At 43.8% G+C, this 20,000-nt stretch overlaps 1 protein-coding gene across 1 annotated transcript in view; it reads right to left on the bottom strand.

The window, feature by feature from the left end:
- LOC134467738 (SRC kinase signaling inhibitor 1-like) overlaps nt 1-20,000 on the bottom strand; it is a 74,434-nt gene that overhangs the window by 27,895 nt on the left and 26,539 nt on the right. Inside the window, exons 5-11 of the mRNA XM_063221624.1 lie at nt 10,718-11,230; nt 9,833-9,953; nt 9,290-9,471; nt 6,854-7,011; nt 6,233-6,316; nt 5,852-5,892; nt 148-308 (exon numbers count right to left, since the gene is read on the bottom strand). Of these exons, the coding sequence (XP_063077694.1) occupies nt 148-308; nt 5,852-5,892; nt 6,233-6,316; nt 6,854-7,011; nt 9,290-9,471; nt 9,833-9,953; nt 10,718-11,230 (1,260 nt within the window). The remainder of the gene's footprint in view (nt 1-147; nt 309-5,851; nt 5,893-6,232; nt 6,317-6,853; nt 7,012-9,289; nt 9,472-9,832; nt 9,954-10,717; nt 11,231-20,000) is intronic.

Below are 20,000 nucleotides of genomic sequence, written 5' to 3'. Positions count from 1 at the left end.
ATGTCTGGAAAGCGTAGTTGTTAGCAGTTAGCAACTTTTGTAGTTTCCAATGGGAAATTGCATTGCAACCAATTAAGTAGCTAACATAGTTAGCAGCTACGCTTTTCAGAAATGCACCCCAGTAGAATACAGTACAGTGTACAGTACCTGCAGCTTGCGCAGCTGGCCCAGCTGTTTGCGCAGCTCGGAAGTGCTGTGCTGCAGGCCACTCAGGTGCTGCTGCATCTGCAGACGGGTGACCGGGATTGGCTGAGAGGCTCCGGTGGGCGGGGGCGGCATCAGGGCTAGCGGGTGAGAGGGCGTCGGAGCTGTCAATCAAAGCACAGTGTCTTAGTCCAATGACACAAAGTTCGATGAACCTTGCCAATGGTCAACAACTACAACTTAGTTATCTCCCAAGACACAAACCTCATACAGTTACAAACATCTTACCTTTAAATTCTCAAGACAAGGCTGTGTTAAGTAAGGAAGGACTCGCTACCAGAATGGCAATAATAAGTGGCAATGTTTTCCTAAATGTTCAGTGTAAAATACTCATGTACCTCATGAAGCACACCTAATTTACCCTTTAATTCACCATTGAAAATTGCTCATCAATGTGGTCAACAACTGTGCTGTCTGTCCGTGATAAAATGATTTAAAAAAAATCTTTTTTGTATCACGTGGCACCATTTAAAGAGGCAACCATGCTGTGCGTCTATGATAACAACTTAATTCACCCATCCCCTTACAAACCTCATATATTCAAATCACTGAAAGTTGTAACCAATTATACCTCACCCAGTAACAAACCTCATCCCTTCAATTCACTAAGTTGCAACCAGCTTGTCTGTGATTAAAAAAAGAAAAAAAACTAAAAAATGTTGACAATGCCTTTAGCATCGTAGCAACCAAAATACGTGGTGCTTTCATATAGATCTACGGAGTTATTTAGGAATCCCATAATTAATTTTAGCCGGTGAGTGTGTTCTAGCCAACTAATTAGTTACAGTACAAACTCTTTCAAGAGTAAAAACAAAAACCAATGGCAAAGCAAAAAAAAGTAGAGAGGATATACGCTAAAAATAATACAGAACTTATGTAATGAACAGGAAAAACAGAATTGTATTCAGATATAGACGGCTGCCTTGATTCTGAGCTCATCCGCCAGTCTTGATAGCATTGCTGGAACATTCCGTCTTGTCCCTGAGCTACTGTATGTGTGATACGTTTCACATTGTTGTAGGGATGTTTAAACGGAAACAGCTTCAATGCTAACAATCGAACACGGCGTGAACTTGAACCCTGCTAAAAATAACTTCAGACTGCAATGAACTCTTCAGAAAAACTTCACTGTGGTTTTTAACTGACAAAGCCTTCCTAGACGAGTAAAGCCTCAACAGAGGAAGTTGCACTGAACGCACGCATGCAAACACATGCACAGACGCACGCGCACGCACTCACGCACACCCACACACACAGATGAATTGATTCATTCCCATCTGTGAAAGCAGCCTCTTCTTTTCGTTCGTTTTCTTTTGCTCTTAGAAAGGCGCAGCCAAATGAGTCTGACCACCTGCTGATGCGAATCACTCAGACAGGACTAATCAAAGGCCGATGGGATTAACCTATCCGCTCTCTTCGACATCATAACAAACCAACAAAGGGATCCTAAGGCATCATTAGACACTCTCAGAAAATAATGGCATGGAAATAAGTCTTGGAATTTCTCCTGTGATGTGTTCAAAGAACAAACACACACACATCAATCATTGTATAACTAATAACAAATGCTTCCCAGGCATCTTTAGCTGGTGCACATTACACTTTGCAGTGGTCACACCAAAACTATGTTAGTTGAATTCCACTTCAAGTGTTATATTAACACCACAGACTGTACCCTGCACCAGCATAATGAGACCAAGAAGATTAATCCTCAAACTTAAATCATTAAGAACCAATAACATAGAGGCAACAGTTTAACGTTCACACAGCCACTGACAAACATACAGTACAGTACAGTTTGCACTTGAATGGTATTTCAATTCAAGCACTAGAAGGGTATACAGTAAATGAGTTGTCTAAAATTATATATACGGTAATTTACAGTATATGCAAAAAGACACAGACTGTAACATCTTTGCTGGAATGAAGAAAGGGGGGAGTGGTGGGGTGGTGGTGCAGTAAGAACAGCTGATTTGGGTATTTGACTGCACCATGCAGAGTCCTTACAAGGTCTGGGCAATCTCCATTGATCATCCGTGGATGAACCCATTTGCACAGAGCCTACAGTATGTCATAACCTTATTGTCACCAAAAATGGTCTTAATCTGAATCTCAAAAAGTCTTAATCTGTTATTTTTAGTAATCAGGGAAGCCGTCAGGGGTGGGGGGGTCAATTGTCAACGGGTCAGTTGGGAGGTCAGGGAGAGAGGGGGCCCAAGAATGGATCCCCATGATTAGGTGGGGGGCCCTTTCAGAAGACCCGGGCCCTGTAAAACCTGTCAGCAGCCCTGTTGGTCATAGCAATGTTATTATGATGTTGTTGAGTCCTTTCAGCGATGAGTAAACGGGCCTGCGCTAAGATGTTACCACCTTGGACGTCTCATGGAATGTATGCGCATGGATGAGGTAAAAAAAAATAAAAATGAGTGGCTATTACTGTACATGTACAGAGGTTGCTATGGCAACACTCGTAAACAAAAACAGAGCCATATTCAGCGTCTTTCATTTCCACAGCAATCTAAACCCAATCACCTTTAGATTCACAGCTGAGGAAACGACTGTTAGCATCAGCATGCCTGCCAAGCTGCTGATGTGAGAGAAACTACACAATCATTCACAGAGCTGTGAGTGTGTACACACACACACACACACACACACACACACACACACACACACACACACACACACACACACACACACACACACACACACACACACACACACACACACACACACACACACACACACACACACACACACACACACACCTGTGAACACACACTTAATCTAGGTGTCAAGGGCAAGCTAGTCGTCCATACATCAATGTACACGACAGCACGGAGGCACACACACAGACACACACACGCACGCACACACACACAGACACACGCACACACGCACGCACGCACGCACGCAGACACACACACACACACACACACACACACACACACACACACACACACACACACACACACACACACACACACACACACACACACACACACACACACACACACACACACACACACACACACACACACACACACACACACACACAGAATATAGTATAAAGACTGCCTTCATTTCCACCCAAATGAATGGCAGCTAAATATGGCTTTTCCATCAGTTCACAGATGAAAGGACAGGAGCTGTAGAGGCAATCTGAATGCATCAGACCCTCAATACACAGAGACAGACATATGAATGCAAACTGTACAAACACTTTGGAGAGCAGCATCACCGCATGCCACAAAGCAACACACTCCTCGACACGTTCATCCTCTCTCTCTCTCTCTCTCTCTCTCTCTCTCTCTCTCTCTCTCTCTCTCTCTCTCTCTCTCTCTCTCTCTCTCTCTCTCTCTCTCTCTCTCTCTCTCTCTCTCTCTCTCTCTCACACACACACAAACTCACATACACCACATACATATACACAAAGACATGCACACACGCACACGCACACGCACACGCACACACGCACACACACACACTTAAATATACTGTATATGAGTTGCCCACTAAGGGTAGGACTGGACACACGCATTCAAGCCTCCCAATGTGCTCTTTCTAGAATGTTCTCTGATCTCAAGGACACACAAAACAGGAACGCTCATACAGAAATCACAATTTTCTGCAGACACGCACGCGCGTGCGCGCACACACACACACACACACACACACACACACACACACACACACACACACTCACACTTTAGGCGACCCATCGAGAGTTGGATTCTCTGTTCTTGAAGACACACAAACAAAGAGGGATGCTCGCAAATCACTCTTTTGAAGCAGGCACACACACAGACGCTCACACACACAAAGACACAAGTGATCCATCGAGAGTTGGATTCTCTGGTCTCAGAGACACACAGACAAAGAGGGATGCTCGCAAATCACAAGTCAAGTCTCGTTAGGCAGGCACCATTCACAGGATGCACCACAGGACACCCAGGGATACACAGGAAACATTCCAAACACCTAGGGGGAATCAATTCATTCTGGAACACACATACAGTACACACATACGCACACACCGTCAGACACACACACAAGCAGACATAGACACAGGCACACATACATAGAGAGATGAATCGTCATTTCATCTCCAGAGCAACAGAAGGGCGATGTTTAAACATCGGGAGATATGCACACACACATACTCACGCACGCGCGCACGCACGCACGCACACACACACACACAAACACATACTTAAAATGCTCACACATAGTACACAAGAGATTCCAGGAATCCATTTGACAGACACACGGGTGGTCCATTCATGAACACAAAACAAGCCAGACAGACCAAAAACAATATTATCACTGGCCCAAAGCCAGGTACTGTATACAGTACAGTAAGACCTGTTTGGGCAGCCAACCAGCCCTCTCCCCAGCCCTCCCCTCTCCTCCCCACAGGCAACCCCTCTCCCCTGGGGAAACCCGGACGAGCCCCCATGCCCTGAACACAGGACCCAACATGGGGGGGACATGGGGACTGGGGATGAGACAAGGTCAAGGCAGGACATATACAGTAGACAGACAGACAGACTGACAGGTGGACAGACTGACAGACAGGGAGCAGATACCTTTCCTCTGTCTAAACCGCTGTCCAGCTGTAAACATAGAAGCAAAGCAGGACAACGCTGTTAGCGCGCAAGAAACAATGCAGAGAGAGAGAGAGAGAGAGAGAGAGAGAGAGAGAGAGAGAGAGAGAGAGAGAGAGAGAGAGAGAGAGAGAGAGAGAGAGAGAGAGAGAGACAGAAGTAGACACAGCAGGAGTGAATAATGAATGCTCTTGTCCTGCTTGTTAAGTCCTTTGATAGCGCAGTTGTAATTATTTGTCATGCCAATGAAACCCATTTCGAAACTTCAAAGAGCATGATAAAGAGAGAAAGACATGGACAAACACGAAAGGCACATGAGAGAGAGAGGGAGGGAGAGAGAAATGGAGAGATGATAGAGAGAGCAAGAGAGAGTGAGGGAGAGCGCAAGAAAGAACAAGAAAAGAACAAAGGAAGAAAGGTGAAGAGATTGAGAGACGTTGAAACTAATTGCATCTATTCAATGTAAAATTAAAAAGACCCATGTAAAAGAACACTGAAAGAGAAATCACAGACTCAGAATAGATCCTCAAGTGAGTGACAATTTGTCAACAGGGATAAGAGCAGTGTCATGTAAATGTGGGCAAGAAAATGAGAAGTTCAAGAAGACAGAAACAAAGGAATCTGATCAGAGCCCTGAGTGGTGCATACTTCTAGGCAATACTTTTGTTCCAATGTGTTGTTCTGAGATTTGCATTTGTGTCAAATTGGTGGCTTGGTATCTCTAAATGCGTGAAAAGCACAAAATCTGTAAGTGGTCTTGAAGTGTAACCAATGTGTTTGTGCTTTTGTTTATCTGAGTCTTTCTGTCAGTCTGACTCTGTGTGTAAGTATCTATGTGTGTGTGTGTAAGTATCTATGTGAGTGTGTATAAGTATCTGTGTGTGTGTGTGTGTGTGTGTGTGTGTGTGTGTGTGTGTGTGTGTGTGTGTGTGTGTGTGTGTGTGTGTGTGTGTGTGTGTGTGTGTGTGTGTGTGTGTGTGTGTGTGTGTGTGTGTGTGTGTGTGTGTGTGTTAAATGCTGTCGGCGTAGTTGATACTCACGTTCTGTGGCGGAGCAGTCACTGGCAGTTTCTCCCTTCTCCCTGAAATGAGAGAAAGAGTGTGTGTGTGTATGCGCATTCACACGAATATCCCATTCCAAACACACACACACAGACACAGACACAGACACAGACACAGACACACACACACACACACACACACACACACACACACACACACACACACACACACACACACACACACACACACACACACACACACACACACACACACACACACACACACACAGAACAGTCAAGGACAACAACAACATTTATCTTCCAGCGTTTTTGGCACTACTCCAGCATCTCAGTATAAAAGAGGAAAAAGGCTGTGTGGAGTGTGTGGTGCAAAGGAGTATGGGTAATGTAGTTTTCCTACGGGCTGTCGGGTCCTCTTGTGAGCACGCTCTGGACCAGACCGGTCAGGCTGGCAATCTGCTTCTCCATGGCTTCCATCCGTTCCCTAGGAGACGTAAAAAATACACGGTAACACTTAACTTGATGCCAGCGTCGTATGTATGACATGGCAGTGTCATATGAGTGTCAAAACAGTGTCATGTCACAGTCATGGATGACATTGTTTTGGCTGTCTTTGCCGCAACCGAATGTCATTTAATGGCAACAGTAATAAAATGATTATGACATTGAGAACGTTTCATATATGTCTATGGCACGTCCCAGACTGCGTCACAGCACTGTTATGACTCTGGCATGTCATACATATGACACCCGCATCAAGGAAAGTATTACCAAACACACAATAAAAGTGAACAAAAGTCTTGACATTGCAAAAATATATGCGAATGGATACACACTGCTTTTATGCTTAGTTATAACAGACACGCACAGATAGACACACTGGCACATACAGAAACATACCCCTACACAATCACACACCAACACACACACATATTCTGAACACACAAACACATCTGCACACACATAATAAGACATACTAGACACATGCATATACAGTATAGACATATCTCACAGCTCTCACCTGGTTTCGGGATCGTTACCAGGCAGCGGTGAGTTGTATCCCGACCCCCCCTGCTCCCCACCGAGCACGCACAGCTGATCAGGACCGGGGCCCCCTCCCCCTCCTCCCGATCTCGACTTGGGGCTCTCCACGAACACAGTCCCGTCTTGCCGGAAGACCTAGCAAGGCAAGGCAAGTTAATTTGTTCAGGAAGTTCAATGAGTTTCACAAAGGTCATAGTCTCATTTGAAATGGGGATGTTGGGTAACACTTTACAATAACTATCTATTCACAGCTTTATTAACACTTTATAAATAATTAACTAATTATCAACAAAATGTTTACAAATGTTTATAAATGGGCAAGAAATTCTATGTTAACACAGCAGACACAACGCAGTCACATGGGTCCTTGAAGTTTCTCCTCCAAAGACCAGAAGGCATGAAACCACATAAAACTCACACAGTAGAAGTTGATTCCCACGCCACTGTGCAGTCATAGTTTGGTTATTACTCATTTACAAACATTCGGAAATACTTTGTTAAATATAAATTATTATTAAATGTTAATTGAATGTTTATAAAGCTGTAAATAGGTAGTTATTCTGAAGTGTTACTGGATGTTGAATGGGGGGAAAGCTCCGAAGAAGTGTCTCTGTCTAGGTTGACACTGGGGAACTTAATTGTTTCCTGCTTAGAAGCGTGGCGCCACCAAGGCAAGAGGCCACACTCAAACAGGAAAGGATGGGATTGGCTAGTTTGACTTCGACCCATTGTCTCCTCTTTCCCCCACTACAGACATCACCCAGGACAATTGTCCAGTTGGCCCGACCCTATACTAGGTATCCATCACTGAAAAAAATGGAGAAAGGAAATAGGATCAAATTAAATAATAAAGAAGAAATCATGGAGAAGAAATCACAGATTCTACCCAGGTCAGCCCATCTCGGTTGGCCTCTCTCTCTCCCTCTCTCTCTCTCTCTCTCTCTCTCTCTCTCTCTCTCTCTCTCTCTCTCTCTCTCTCTCTCTCTCTCTCTCTCTCTCTCTCTCTCTCTCTCTCTCTCTCTCTCTCTCTCTCTCTCTCTCCCTCTCTCTCTCTCTCCCTCTCTCTCTCTCTCTCTCATCGTCAGTAGCACTTGTTCCATTGCGCTCTGATCGGTAGGCCCAACCCTATAGGGGTCCTGCCTCACCACATTTTGTGTACAAGTCAAACTAGTTCCTCCCAACCTATTCTTTAGGACAGCTTAACTTCCACTCTTCCCTCACCTGCCTCTCAGGGGACCCCATGAGTGGGTCTCCCCTGCCGTTGGAGATCTTCTGCAGCGAGGCTGGCAGAAACTTCCGGAAGTCCATGGTGCTATATAGGTATCAGTGTACAGCTTGACTGCATTGACACTGACTGACAAACTGAGTAACTCGCTGATTGACTGACTGACAGACTGATTGATCAATTAACTGGATTACCCACCTGAACATCCTTCGGTGTAATATCAATGCACTGAAATTTGGAACGCTCCTTAATGAACTACACAGCAATTATTCTCTGCACACCTGTCTCCAGAGAGAAGTTTGCTTTCTCACTTGCACCCACCGCCTTCACTTTTACCTCCCTTCCATTGCTGTTTGGTCGATTCATCGAGTCCTGCCCTAACTTCCTCTCCAGTTCACTTTACTCCATTGCTCTCTGACCAGTGCTTAATTTGAGGGGGAGCAAGGGGAAGCTAGCTCTGGAACCTCAGACGAGAGCTCCGGAACTTTCGATGGAACATCAGGGAAAGACATCACAGAACCCCCCCCCCCCCCCACCACCCCCCCCCCCATCCTCTGCGCTCCGGGACCTCCCGCTTGACAAATTAAGCGCTGTCTCTGACCATCATCAGCCGGGGGGGTGTCCACTCAGACCTCGCATATATCTGCGGACGGCTGGATGCAGATGATGCCTGTGCTCTCAGTGGCGCCCAGTACTCCCAAGCTCGAGAATGTCTACCGCACAGACATTTCTCGACCGTGGCATTACTTCAGTACCACGGCCAGCGATTTTGCCCCAATACACCACATACTCCAACTATCTCAGCTTGTCGAATGTAGTGGTCTACGCGGATGCCGTGAGGCACTTTGACGATCGGTCCACCGCGTGGACAGCCACTCTCCTGCGAGAGCCGCACGATCATGAGAAGTCTGTTCTCCAGCGTGAATGAAGATGTATGCATACATAAATAATCCAAATTTCAGATAGTGAACTAATGCATTTTCATACTTCTTGATTGGTCTACGCTTGTGATAGATAAACTATATCACATATGACTAGTAAGTGGGTTGTCAATGGAAAGTCGTACTGCTGAGTTACCAACAATGCTGTCGAGAAACGCACCCCAGAAAAATTGTCCAGTTGGCCCAGCCCTAGGCCCAACCCTGAAAGGACGGGATGAACTAGTTTGACATCCACCCATTCCCTCACCTGCCTCCCGGGGGACCCCCTTCCCGGCTGCCCGGCCGCGTATGGGTCGCCCCTGCCATCGGGGATCTTCTGTGGCGAGGCCGGTGGAAGTCTCCGGAAGCCCATCGTGGCGTAGGGGTCTGCATACAGCCCGGCGGCTGCCATGGCTGAGGCTGCTGCGGCTGCTGCGGGACTTCCTCCTCCTACTCATTCATTCATTCCATTTATTTGATTAGGACAATGCACACTAACTGAAAAGTAAGAAGAGGTCACACCATGCATCAACTTTTTTATTACACATACACATTTATTACACATACACGTTTCAGCGTTCTGCCTTCCTCAGTGTGAGAAAAACCTGTCTGGGTGAAGCCTGCCCCAACCTTTATGGACAATGCACATTAATCAATGCATAAGTAAAAAAATATTATCCATTGTCCTGACGCAGGTATTGTAAAATAAAGAACAACAAAACAAGCAATACAACATGACAACACGTGCAGAAAATACACCCATACATCACAAACACAAAATCCAAGTAAAAGTACAAAAAGTGAAACAGACCTACTCCCCCGGGCCTGTAGAGGGCGCCCTCGAGCTCCGCCTGGAGCGCCGCGGCCGAGTAGGAGGTGAGGGAGCGCACGGAGCCGCGACGGAGCAAAGGGTCCCGGAGGGCAGCGAGCGCCTATGAACAGGAGAAGAAGACATTATAAGGAAAGAGCCACAAGGTTTAAAGGTAGACGTTTAATTAAGACTTACAGTTTGAGACACTTTGGTTTGCCTTTAGGGACACTCTTACTTATTACAACGTAAGTGTGATGTTGTTTGGAACTTCAGAAGTGGTGGAAAATTTGTGTTTAGCACTGCAAAAAGATCTCCCTGAGGCCCATCTATGTAAAACGTATTTCAGCTACACACCGGTGAAATTGAACTGAATTGAATTAAATTGAATTGAACTAACTCCCTGAGGTCTACGGGGTCACCAGTGACCTCATTTGACACTTCTCTAATAGATGTAACTGTTGTGTTTGTCACTTTCACAACATACATAATTCACTCGAACACCGAAGTAAAGCTAACGTTGCCTTTATCGAGGTATTGGAAGAATCATTACAATGCACAGTCATTGCTTGGCATTTCACTACTCTATTAATAAAGGTGTTATTACTCTAGGTCAACTGTAGGTTAAGTATCAATGCGCATAACATAAAGTAGTCACTGTAAAATAACTAAAAGTAGTTCCCATATTAATGTGAACATAACAGTAACCCTAAAATAAAGTGTTACCAAACACATGTATAACTCTGTGAGTTCAAACATATAAGTGACACCATTAAAAACCTTGCAAGATTTTAACGGCCACTCATCCTATGTACTACCAATTCCTAAATAGCATTTCACTCTGGGTAATAACTTACGTAAGTCGTTTACAATACTAAATCTACTTACCTGTGGTGAGGCCATGCTAAGGCGGTTCTCGGCCACCAGGGCGTAGGGGTCGGCGTATATGCTCTCGGCCCTGGGGTCTCCTGGCCCCCCACCTCCCCGTAGCAGCACCACGCTCTTGGACGACGACGGTTCCTCGTCCGGCTTGACGTCCCGCCGCTCCAAGATGGCGCTGGGGGAGGGTCCGAAGCCCGCGTGGGGGTGTTGGTGTTGGTGTGGGTGGGGGTGGTGCGCGTGCGAGGGGGTCTGCTGTGGGGTGTGCCCGCCCGAGTGGTGCGCCGGGTGGGGGTGGTGGCCCGGGTGGCCAGGGTAGTGTTGCGACTGGGCTTGGTGCTGCTGGGGAGATGGGCCGGCGTAGGAGGATGGGCGTCCGCCACCGCCGCCACCACCACCTGCTCCGGCGTAGGAGAGGCGAGCGTGGGAGCGTGATGGGGAGCCCGAAGGGGGCGATTGGGACGGCAGCTGGTTGAGGCGGCGCGTCGGGGAGGAGTCTCGAGAAGTGTACACCAGCTCCCTCTAGAGAAGAGGAGGACAAAACAAGGAAACGTATTTCACTTCATGCAGTATAATGGCACTAATCATTACTGATTAAGCGATTGACAAATACTGATGGACTGACTTACTCGCACACTAACTGACTAACTGACTGAAATCATGCAGCAAATAGACAACACTGACACGGACAAAATAGCGGGGGAAAATTGGCTTCATATATCAGCACTGATTGACTGACTGTTTGGTTTCATACAGGCCAGCCGACAGGGGCGGCAAAGGGGTATGTTGTCCCAGGTCCAGGGAGATAGGGGGCCCAGAATTCGGTCCCCATTACATTGTATGTATTGGATAGGGGGCCCTTTCAGATGACTTTGTCCTAGGCCGCAAAAAGCTGTCAGCGGCCCTGGTTTCATATACAGTATCGGAAGTGATTGACATACAGTATTGACTGACCACCCGACTGACTTACTCACTGACTGACTCACTGACTGATTGACTAATTGACTTCTTGCAGTAGATTAGTGTCAACTGATGGACTGTATTGAATATCAGCAAAAACACATGCCAACATCCTTACATGAAAGCAAAGAAAAAACACATTTCAGTTGGACTGTTTACTCTGACCAAAAATATGTAATAGTTTTTATTATTTGTACGTATATGTACCATGTGGCTGAAGGGAAAGGCATGCTAAACAAAAGACAAAAGGGGGGGGAAATGCTATAAATAAGAAATTGCATGAGAAATTGAAAAATACAAGAGACAGACAGAGAGAGAGAGAGAGAGAGAGAGAGAGAGAGAGAGAGAGAGAGAGAGAGAGAGAGAGAGAGAGAGAGAGAGAGAGAGAGAGGGAGAGAGAGAGAGATGGGCCTGAAATAAATTGAGTCTTGAACATGAAAGAGATGGGAAAAGGATAGCATCTGTGATCGACGACTACACACCTGTCGGATTACAACTTCCTGTGTGAAAAGACAGTAGAGTGAATGAATCCACTATGTTATTAGCTTGCTCACGCAACAGTGTGAAATATGTGCAAAGACTGAACAGGAATGGAAACAGACCGACTGGCTGTCATAATGCAGAAGAGAAGAGAAGAGAAGAGAAGAGAAGAGAAGAGAAGAGAAGAGAAGAGAAGAGAAGAGAAGAGAAGAGAAGAGAAGAGAAGAGAAGAGACGAGAAGAGACGAGAAGAGAAGAGAAGAGAAGAGACGAGACGAGACGAGAAGAGAAGAGAAGAGAAGAGAAGAGAAGAGAAGAGAAGAGAAGAGAAGAGAAGGACAAGCTGCAGAGTACAAAGCAGAGAGAGAGAGAGAGAGAGAGATAGAGAGAGAGAGAGAGAGAGAGAGAGAGAGAGATGGTGGTTTAGCCTATTAGCCTAGTGATGTTAAGTCAGACAAAGTAAGTGAGACAGGAGGGAGCTCAGAGGTGGGAACACGAGAGAAGAAGAGAAGAGAAGAGAAGAGAAGAGAAGAGCAGAGAAGAGAAGAGAAGAGAAGAGAAGAGAAGAGAAGAGAAGAGAAGAGAAGAGAAGAGAAGAGTAGACCAGTGTTTCCCATACATTGAGGAAACTATGGCGGCCCGCCATAGTTTAAATTTGGCCGCCATAGTTTACGAAAATGTAAAAAAAAAAAAAAAATTACTTTTTTTTTTTTTTAACGATATCCGTTTTTGTTAACCCTTTAATGCATAACATGGGTCTAAATAGACCCGGCGTTTAAAATTTCTATATCTTTGTAAGAATACAATTTTCTTACTCAGCACTCCATGAATTCCTCAATTGACTTGTTTTTGTCCCTTAGATGACTTAATTTATTTTTATGCATCATAACTTTTTGCGTGAAAACACTTTTTTGGTTACTACCCCTTTAACGCATAACATGGGTCTAAATAGACCCGCATTCATTTCCTATGTAATTTCATCACAAGCTTAATGTCTCTTAGCCATATTGAAAAAGGATTTTGATTATTTTACTAAAAGTCCAACTTTTTATCATTTATGGAGTATTAACTCCCAACATCAATACTTATTTTAAATACTTTATGGTTATTCTTTGATATAGAAGTCATTTTATATAACTATATGATATTTAGACACATGGGTCTAAATAGACCCGCATTCATTTCCTATGTAATTTCATCACAAGCTTAATGTCTCTTAGCCATATTGAAAAAGGATTTTGATTCTTTTACTAAAAATTCAACTTTTTGACATTTATGGAGTATTAACTCCCAACATTAATACTTAATTCAAATACTTTATGATTATTCTTTGAAATAGACATCTTTTTATACAATTATATGATATTTACACACATGGGTCAAAAATGATCCGCATTCATTTTTTATATACAGAATTATTAGGCAAACATGTTTTTTGACCATATTGTCTTTTTTATGCTTATTTTCCAACAGGAATCTATATGAACTTGAAAACCTATCGGATTTAAGCATTCCAGGCCATGCATATTTGTATAAAAATATGGGGCTGTGGTCGAAGGTGCCCAACACCTTATATCAGGTGTGCATAATTATTAGGCAACTTTGTTGTCTTCTTGGAAAATGGGCCACAAAATAGATCTAACAAACTCTGAAAAGTTGATTAACAATTTTGAAGTCTTCTAGAGGGATATGGCTGTCGTGAAATTGGCAAGACGTTGGTCACTTTACCACAGAATTATGAAATGCATCATTACAAAGTCATCAGTCTCGTAAGAAATGTCACTGCCAAACATTGAGAAGAATTTAAGGCGGAGCTACAAAAAAGTATTACCCTTCAGTCCTATAATATTACACAACAGAAACCAAGTGTCCAGAAGAACAGGGCGTTGAGCACTCAGAGATATGGCCAAGATAAGAAGGGATGACACTAGACAAGTTAATTTAGTCAAGACTGTGTCAAAGTTAGGCCTATATGGACTTGGGAAAGTGACTCTTGACAGACAGGGTGGATGAGCCCATGGCTGGATCATTGAGAGGAAGACATTTGCATATTTTGAAGACCATGGTATTTATGCTGTACTTTGCTGGCATTTGAGTGGAACTCAGGAACTCATGTAAGTGTGCACATTGCTGATCTAGCCATAGACTCATCTACCTGGTCCATTAACAGTCACCTTCAATAGTTCATAAAACAATTGAAAAAACTGTCTAAAGACATTTCTTGACCCAGTCTTGACTTAAGTTTCTTGTTGAGTGGTCTTCAGGTTTCAGCCTGTTTTACCTTGGCCATGTCTCTGAGTGCTGAATACAATGTTCTTGTGGACACTCAATGTAGGTTTCAGTTCTGGAATATAACAGCACTGCAGGTAATACTTTTGTGGTAGTTTCATCTTCAATTCTTCTAAATCTGGTAGTGACTTTGTGAGCTCATGTCATGTGACACTGATGGCTTTGTAACAGTGCTTTAGACAGATGTGACCAATATTTCAAGACAGCCACACCCCTCTGGAAGACATCAACATTGTTTATAGTATTTTTGGAGTTTGTTAGATGTCTTTTGTGGCATATTTTCCCATAGGAAAGCAAAGTTGCCTAATAATTATGCACATTAATTATGCCCTGATATAGGCTATTGGGCTCCTCCGATCACACCGTCTCTTATTACACAAATATGCATGACTTGGAATGCTTAAATCCAATGGTCAACAGTGGTCAAAAACAGTTTATTTGTTCCTGACTGGAATCCTTTTAAATATATTTTAGTTCCTAACGTGAAACACTTCAGACTTAGGCTATGTCTGCAATAATGGGGGAAATTATTTGTGTGTTTATTTATATAAGACACAAAAAATAACACCCATTTTGTGCATTAAAAACAGCCTAAATTACAACTTTTAATTCATTAGCTATTAAAATACATTAATTGTGCAAGTTATTATAGTGAAAGATTTAGACTTCCATTAGAAATGAATGCGGGCCATTTTCGGTCCACGTCTAGAAATTAGTGATTTAATTCCAAATTCATGTTTATTTGTAAAATAAAAATATAAGAACATTTTAAAAAATACTTTTTTTGAATTAAGGACCACCTATGTAATTACTTTCAGACAGTGTTCGAATTACGGGGGAGCCAAAGGGAGCTGAGCTCCCTTTCCCTCAGGCTCCCATGAAAGAGGAAAAACTTGATTTTCTGTCTATGTCTTCAATGTGTCATTTATACTACCTTAATAAGGAAAACAGCCCTAAATATCCATATTAAATATAAATATCTCCATATAAATAAAAATGTTTCATTTTCCGATCACCATGCATTCAACCGTAGGCCGCCTATTGAACGTGTTTATTAAACCGCGAGGTATGGCTGTACTTCACCACCACACCGCTATGCGCGTACTCACTGAAACGGAACTTTGGAACTTGCCAAAATCAATGTTAGCACATAACTTATCCAGCTTGCTAGCTGTGTTGCGTGTGTTCACCTCTGGATTTATATGGAATAATTGCGGCAGACCCGAGATCACGACAGCGTTCTAAGGTAAGGGAATTTGGTTATTAATTTTGCATTCCGCGACATGCTGACTTGGGTCTGCTTGCCCGGTGCGATTGTTGCTAACTTCATTCTTTTGGTTCGGCTAAAGGATGGGTTTGGTGCGCTGTGTAGACGGACTCGGGTGTAATAGTTAATTTCTCTTTTCAAATTTCGTGCGCTTTAAAATCTGTGCCCCTGCTCGTCACGTTTTGCTTTTACTTGTCTTTAAGGAGAGTTTGGCAATGCTCTCTAAATGGTATTTCAATACAGATATCATGCCTAAACGACAGGGGAGTGCTGTGTACATCTTCACGATGAAGGAAGAGTTGGGTGGTGCTTGAAGATTGATCGGTTACAAAATAGTGTTTTTCACATTTCAGACGTAAGCTTACCAGCAACTAAGTCTTATTGGATGACTGGTGGTCGCCCTACTGTTCATGTACTATTGTAAACTATTCATTACATACAGTGATTTTGGCAACAAAACGCAGCAGTAGGATGGTTTGTTTTAGTGGGTGTCTGGATTGGTCTGTCGCGCGTCTGTGTGCACACTTTGCTAGTAGCCTGCCCTGCTGTGTAAAGTGATGACGTTTCATTTTACGCTTTGAGGTAACACCAAATGTGTTTTGGACCGGACATGCATGGTGCGCCATCGACCTCTTTTCGTGGATGTGTGTTGCACTGCCAACAGTGTTTTTATGGTTGTTGTCCCCCCTGTTGTTTACCCATGCCCCTCCAAGAGATGTGCACCAGCAAGGGACCCCTGACATCTTGGCGTGTGTGTGTGTGTGTGTGCGCGGGCCATTATCTATCTCCCTCTACGCAAGTATGTTCAACTGCAGTGTGCAGGGCGGGGGGCAGGTCAGGATCACATCTCCCTCCTCCCCCTGAGCACATCTCCCTCCTCCCCCCTGAGCACATCGACTGCCTCCCCCTTGTCATTCAGCGCTAAACTTCTACACGGGAAGAAAGGGAAGTCACTGCACCGTGCAGAGCAAAGACGCAGAGTTTTCACAAATAAAATCGTAGATCCATTCTCTCTACTCCACTAATGTAGGCCTATAGGCCTAATGGTTTGGTGAGTGTAGGAAACACGAGCTGGGAGCTTTGAGTGAACCTCGTGATGAACAGCACGCGAGCCTGTTTAGTATAATTTATTAATCCCGAGGGACAGCTACATGTAGTAGGCCTATTTGTTAACGCATGGGTCTAATTTGAATAATTATTAAGTGTATCTTCTTAGTATCTTAGTTTGAAGACCAGATATGTGGTGCCAGTTTCTAAAAATCGAAAGATGGGTACAAGAAAAGTGCAGTAAAACGCCTGTGCAGTGGCGAATTATTCCATGTGTGATCCGCTCGAAATTAAACATAGGTACCCATCATTGAAAACGAAAGCATGAGCACATTCTTCAAAGTCCCAAAGCCTGGATGTTGTCGCCACAATCTCTTTAGGATTGGGGACTGGACTCTGAGCAGGCCATTGCAGTAGCCTTTGGTATCCTTCGTGCATCTGCCCCGCTTCCAAACTGACACCCTGACACATGACACATTTAGCATTAACCTTTTGTTTTTAACTGTCTAACAGCGCATATCATTATCATTAAATCAATGGAACCTAAAGCAGTTGCAGAGACCGTTTCATATTGGATCAATCCCTTCTCCTTTACTATGAAAGAGAAAGTAAGGTCAAGGACAAATTATTCTATGTAAATGGAAATAAACACTCATGCATTTGGTTGTCAAGTCTGTCGCCCTGAAAGTTCTACTAGCCTACATGCATATGATATAGAGGCACGCCCGATTAGCCTATACGTGCGCATACATTATTCTGCAGTTGGCATAATTCATAGGTTACAAATTTACAGATAGGCCTAGCAATAGATGACAAAAATACCCTGTACCGAAATTCTAAGCATCTGCCTCGCCATCAATTGTATCGAAACGAGTCACCTCGTCATCTGCTCCACTCCCATGGTTTTTAAAATGTAGGCTATTTCCCGCTGCCTTCCCTTTGTTATTGATCCGAAAACATCCCTTTTTTAAATTGGGCTACTCTCCTCTTGTGGGGAAGGAACACGTGTGAAAGGGGAAAGGGGAGAGTTATTACAAATTACCCTAGCGTGGGTAATCTCTCTCTCTTTCTCTATCTCTCTCTCTCTTTTACGCACGAAGTTGACAGGTGGCTAGCCTGTGATGATCAGCAGGGGGAAATAGACGCGTGATGCGACACATGTCGATTCAGCATAGAAATGCTTCGCACGTTTTTGTTTTTAAACTTCTATCCCAACGTAGTAGGCCTATAGGGCCAAAGGAAAATTAAATAATCACAGCGTCGGCTACCAAACGCGCGTCAAGTTGGACGCCAGCACAGCAATATTCTATCTTGATAGAACATGGTTCCTACAACTTTACCGACAATAATAGATTTAAAAAAGTACCCTACCATAACGGCAGATAAGCGGGATAACGGCCTTCGAGGTCGACCGGTTATAATGGCTTGGCGGAGGCAACTTTCTCTCCGCGCTGAGCGCGTCGCCAAAGTTCAAAGCCGCCGCCTCGCCATTAATTTCGTATAACCGGTCACCTCGTCGGCCGTTATCCCTTAGGCCTACTTATTTAGCCCTCCAAACGACGAGACACGATACAAACTGTGTGCATAGAATACAGTGTAGGCTACTATGCATTCGCCGGAGAAGACATTTGGCGCAAATTCTCAAATAGGGTGACGTCGGGATGGCGTGGGACTGTACAGACTACCATAATAGGAGAAATAGGAGGGGCGAGATCCAAAATGGGAGGGGCGAGATCTCAGAGATCTAGACCTGCCCACTTCTGCAAACTGCAGTTGGATGCTACTCCCGCTACGAGCTAGTCCTATTCTCTGTGTCAGGGATGTTGAGCGATGGCAAGCAAATCGATGACGTAATGAATTGCGTATCGTATCCCCACTACACATGCTGAAGGGTTTGCTTTTTTTTTTTTTTTTTTTAACAGGGGCTCCCTTAGGGTCAAATTTGTAATTCGAACCCTGCTTTCAGAAGAATTATGGGATAAAATGTATTGGTTTTAGAAGTTGTGTGAGAGAATACATGATTAATGCTCAGAAATACATTGGAAATGAATGCGGGTCTATTTAGACCCATGTTATGCGTTAGTGTGAGTCCAATGGCTTATGCATTAAAGGGTTAAAACGATTTGAATTACGATTTTGAATTTCCTTCGCATTTTCCTCCTGGAGTAAATACATCCTATAGACTCTGTATTGGTTAGATAAGTAGTCCCACGGTAACTGAGGGGAAAGCATTAGGAAGTGACCGTAAGGGTATTACAGTTGATTCATGTGTGCACACGTGTAACATCGGGTGAGTAACAGAACATGTGCGCAACGATGCGTTATGACACGCCGATATGCGAGGATCTTCGTCCAAATCGCTAGTCGCATGCATCATCGCTAACTGCGTTTACATCGCGTGCCGCGTGTAAGGGAAATGTTAGTTGTTGACATGTATGGAATTCACTTCAATTTGTGCTGTTTCTTGCTTCAGTTGTGGACAAAACGATTGGCCAAACTCACAATAGAAAGCCTTTGCTGTGCTACTGTCCCAGAGAGCTGAAAAAAAAAAACCTTCATAGAAGAAGTCACACTTAACAGGGGTGTTAACCAATCCAATGAGTTCTCTCATTGCTCTCTCTCTCTCTCTCTCTGTCTCTCTCTCTCTCTCTCTCTCTCTCTCTCTCTCTCTCTCTCTCTCTCTCTCTCTCTCTCTCCTCTCTCTCTCTCTCTCTCTCTCTCTCTCTCTCTCTCTCTCTCTCTCTCTCAGTAGCCTACTATTTACCCATAACAAATGGTGAATTTCTGAGCCCTTTTTAATTTGTAGCCTATACCACTGAAGGCATGATAATGCTTCATCATATTTTAGAAATAGGGCCTATGTGCCTTTTATATACCAAATGTTTATCATTTTGAAATTGTTTCAGTTGTTTATGACTTGTGTATGACTGAAATTATCTCTGCATACTATCAGTGCTGCATTGCTTTGTAAAGATAGGCTATTCAACACACTTTAAAAACACACTGAAAAGATACGGCCATAGTAGCCTACTGAAAACATTTTGTTCATAATAATGGTGATTAATAAATGGTGGTCTTAAAGGAACAGACCACCCTTTTTTGATTTTCACATATTTGCAGTATTTCCAAGCATTATTTATGAATGTGCATATAATTTTCGTCTATGTTTTTGCATTGCCCCGTTTAACAGCATAGCCACATTAGGCATAGCAATGCAAGTCTATGGTACAAAATAAAACACAATCAAATG

Source organism: Engraulis encrasicolus, chromosome 17 (assembly GCF_034702125.1).
Source record: "Engraulis encrasicolus isolate BLACKSEA-1 chromosome 17, IST_EnEncr_1.0, whole genome shotgun sequence".
Taxonomy (NCBI): domain Eukaryota; kingdom Metazoa; phylum Chordata; class Actinopteri; order Clupeiformes; family Engraulidae; genus Engraulis; species Engraulis encrasicolus.
The sequence above is the reverse complement of the archived record's forward strand: the minus strand, read 5'-3'. Positions and strand labels throughout refer to the sequence as shown.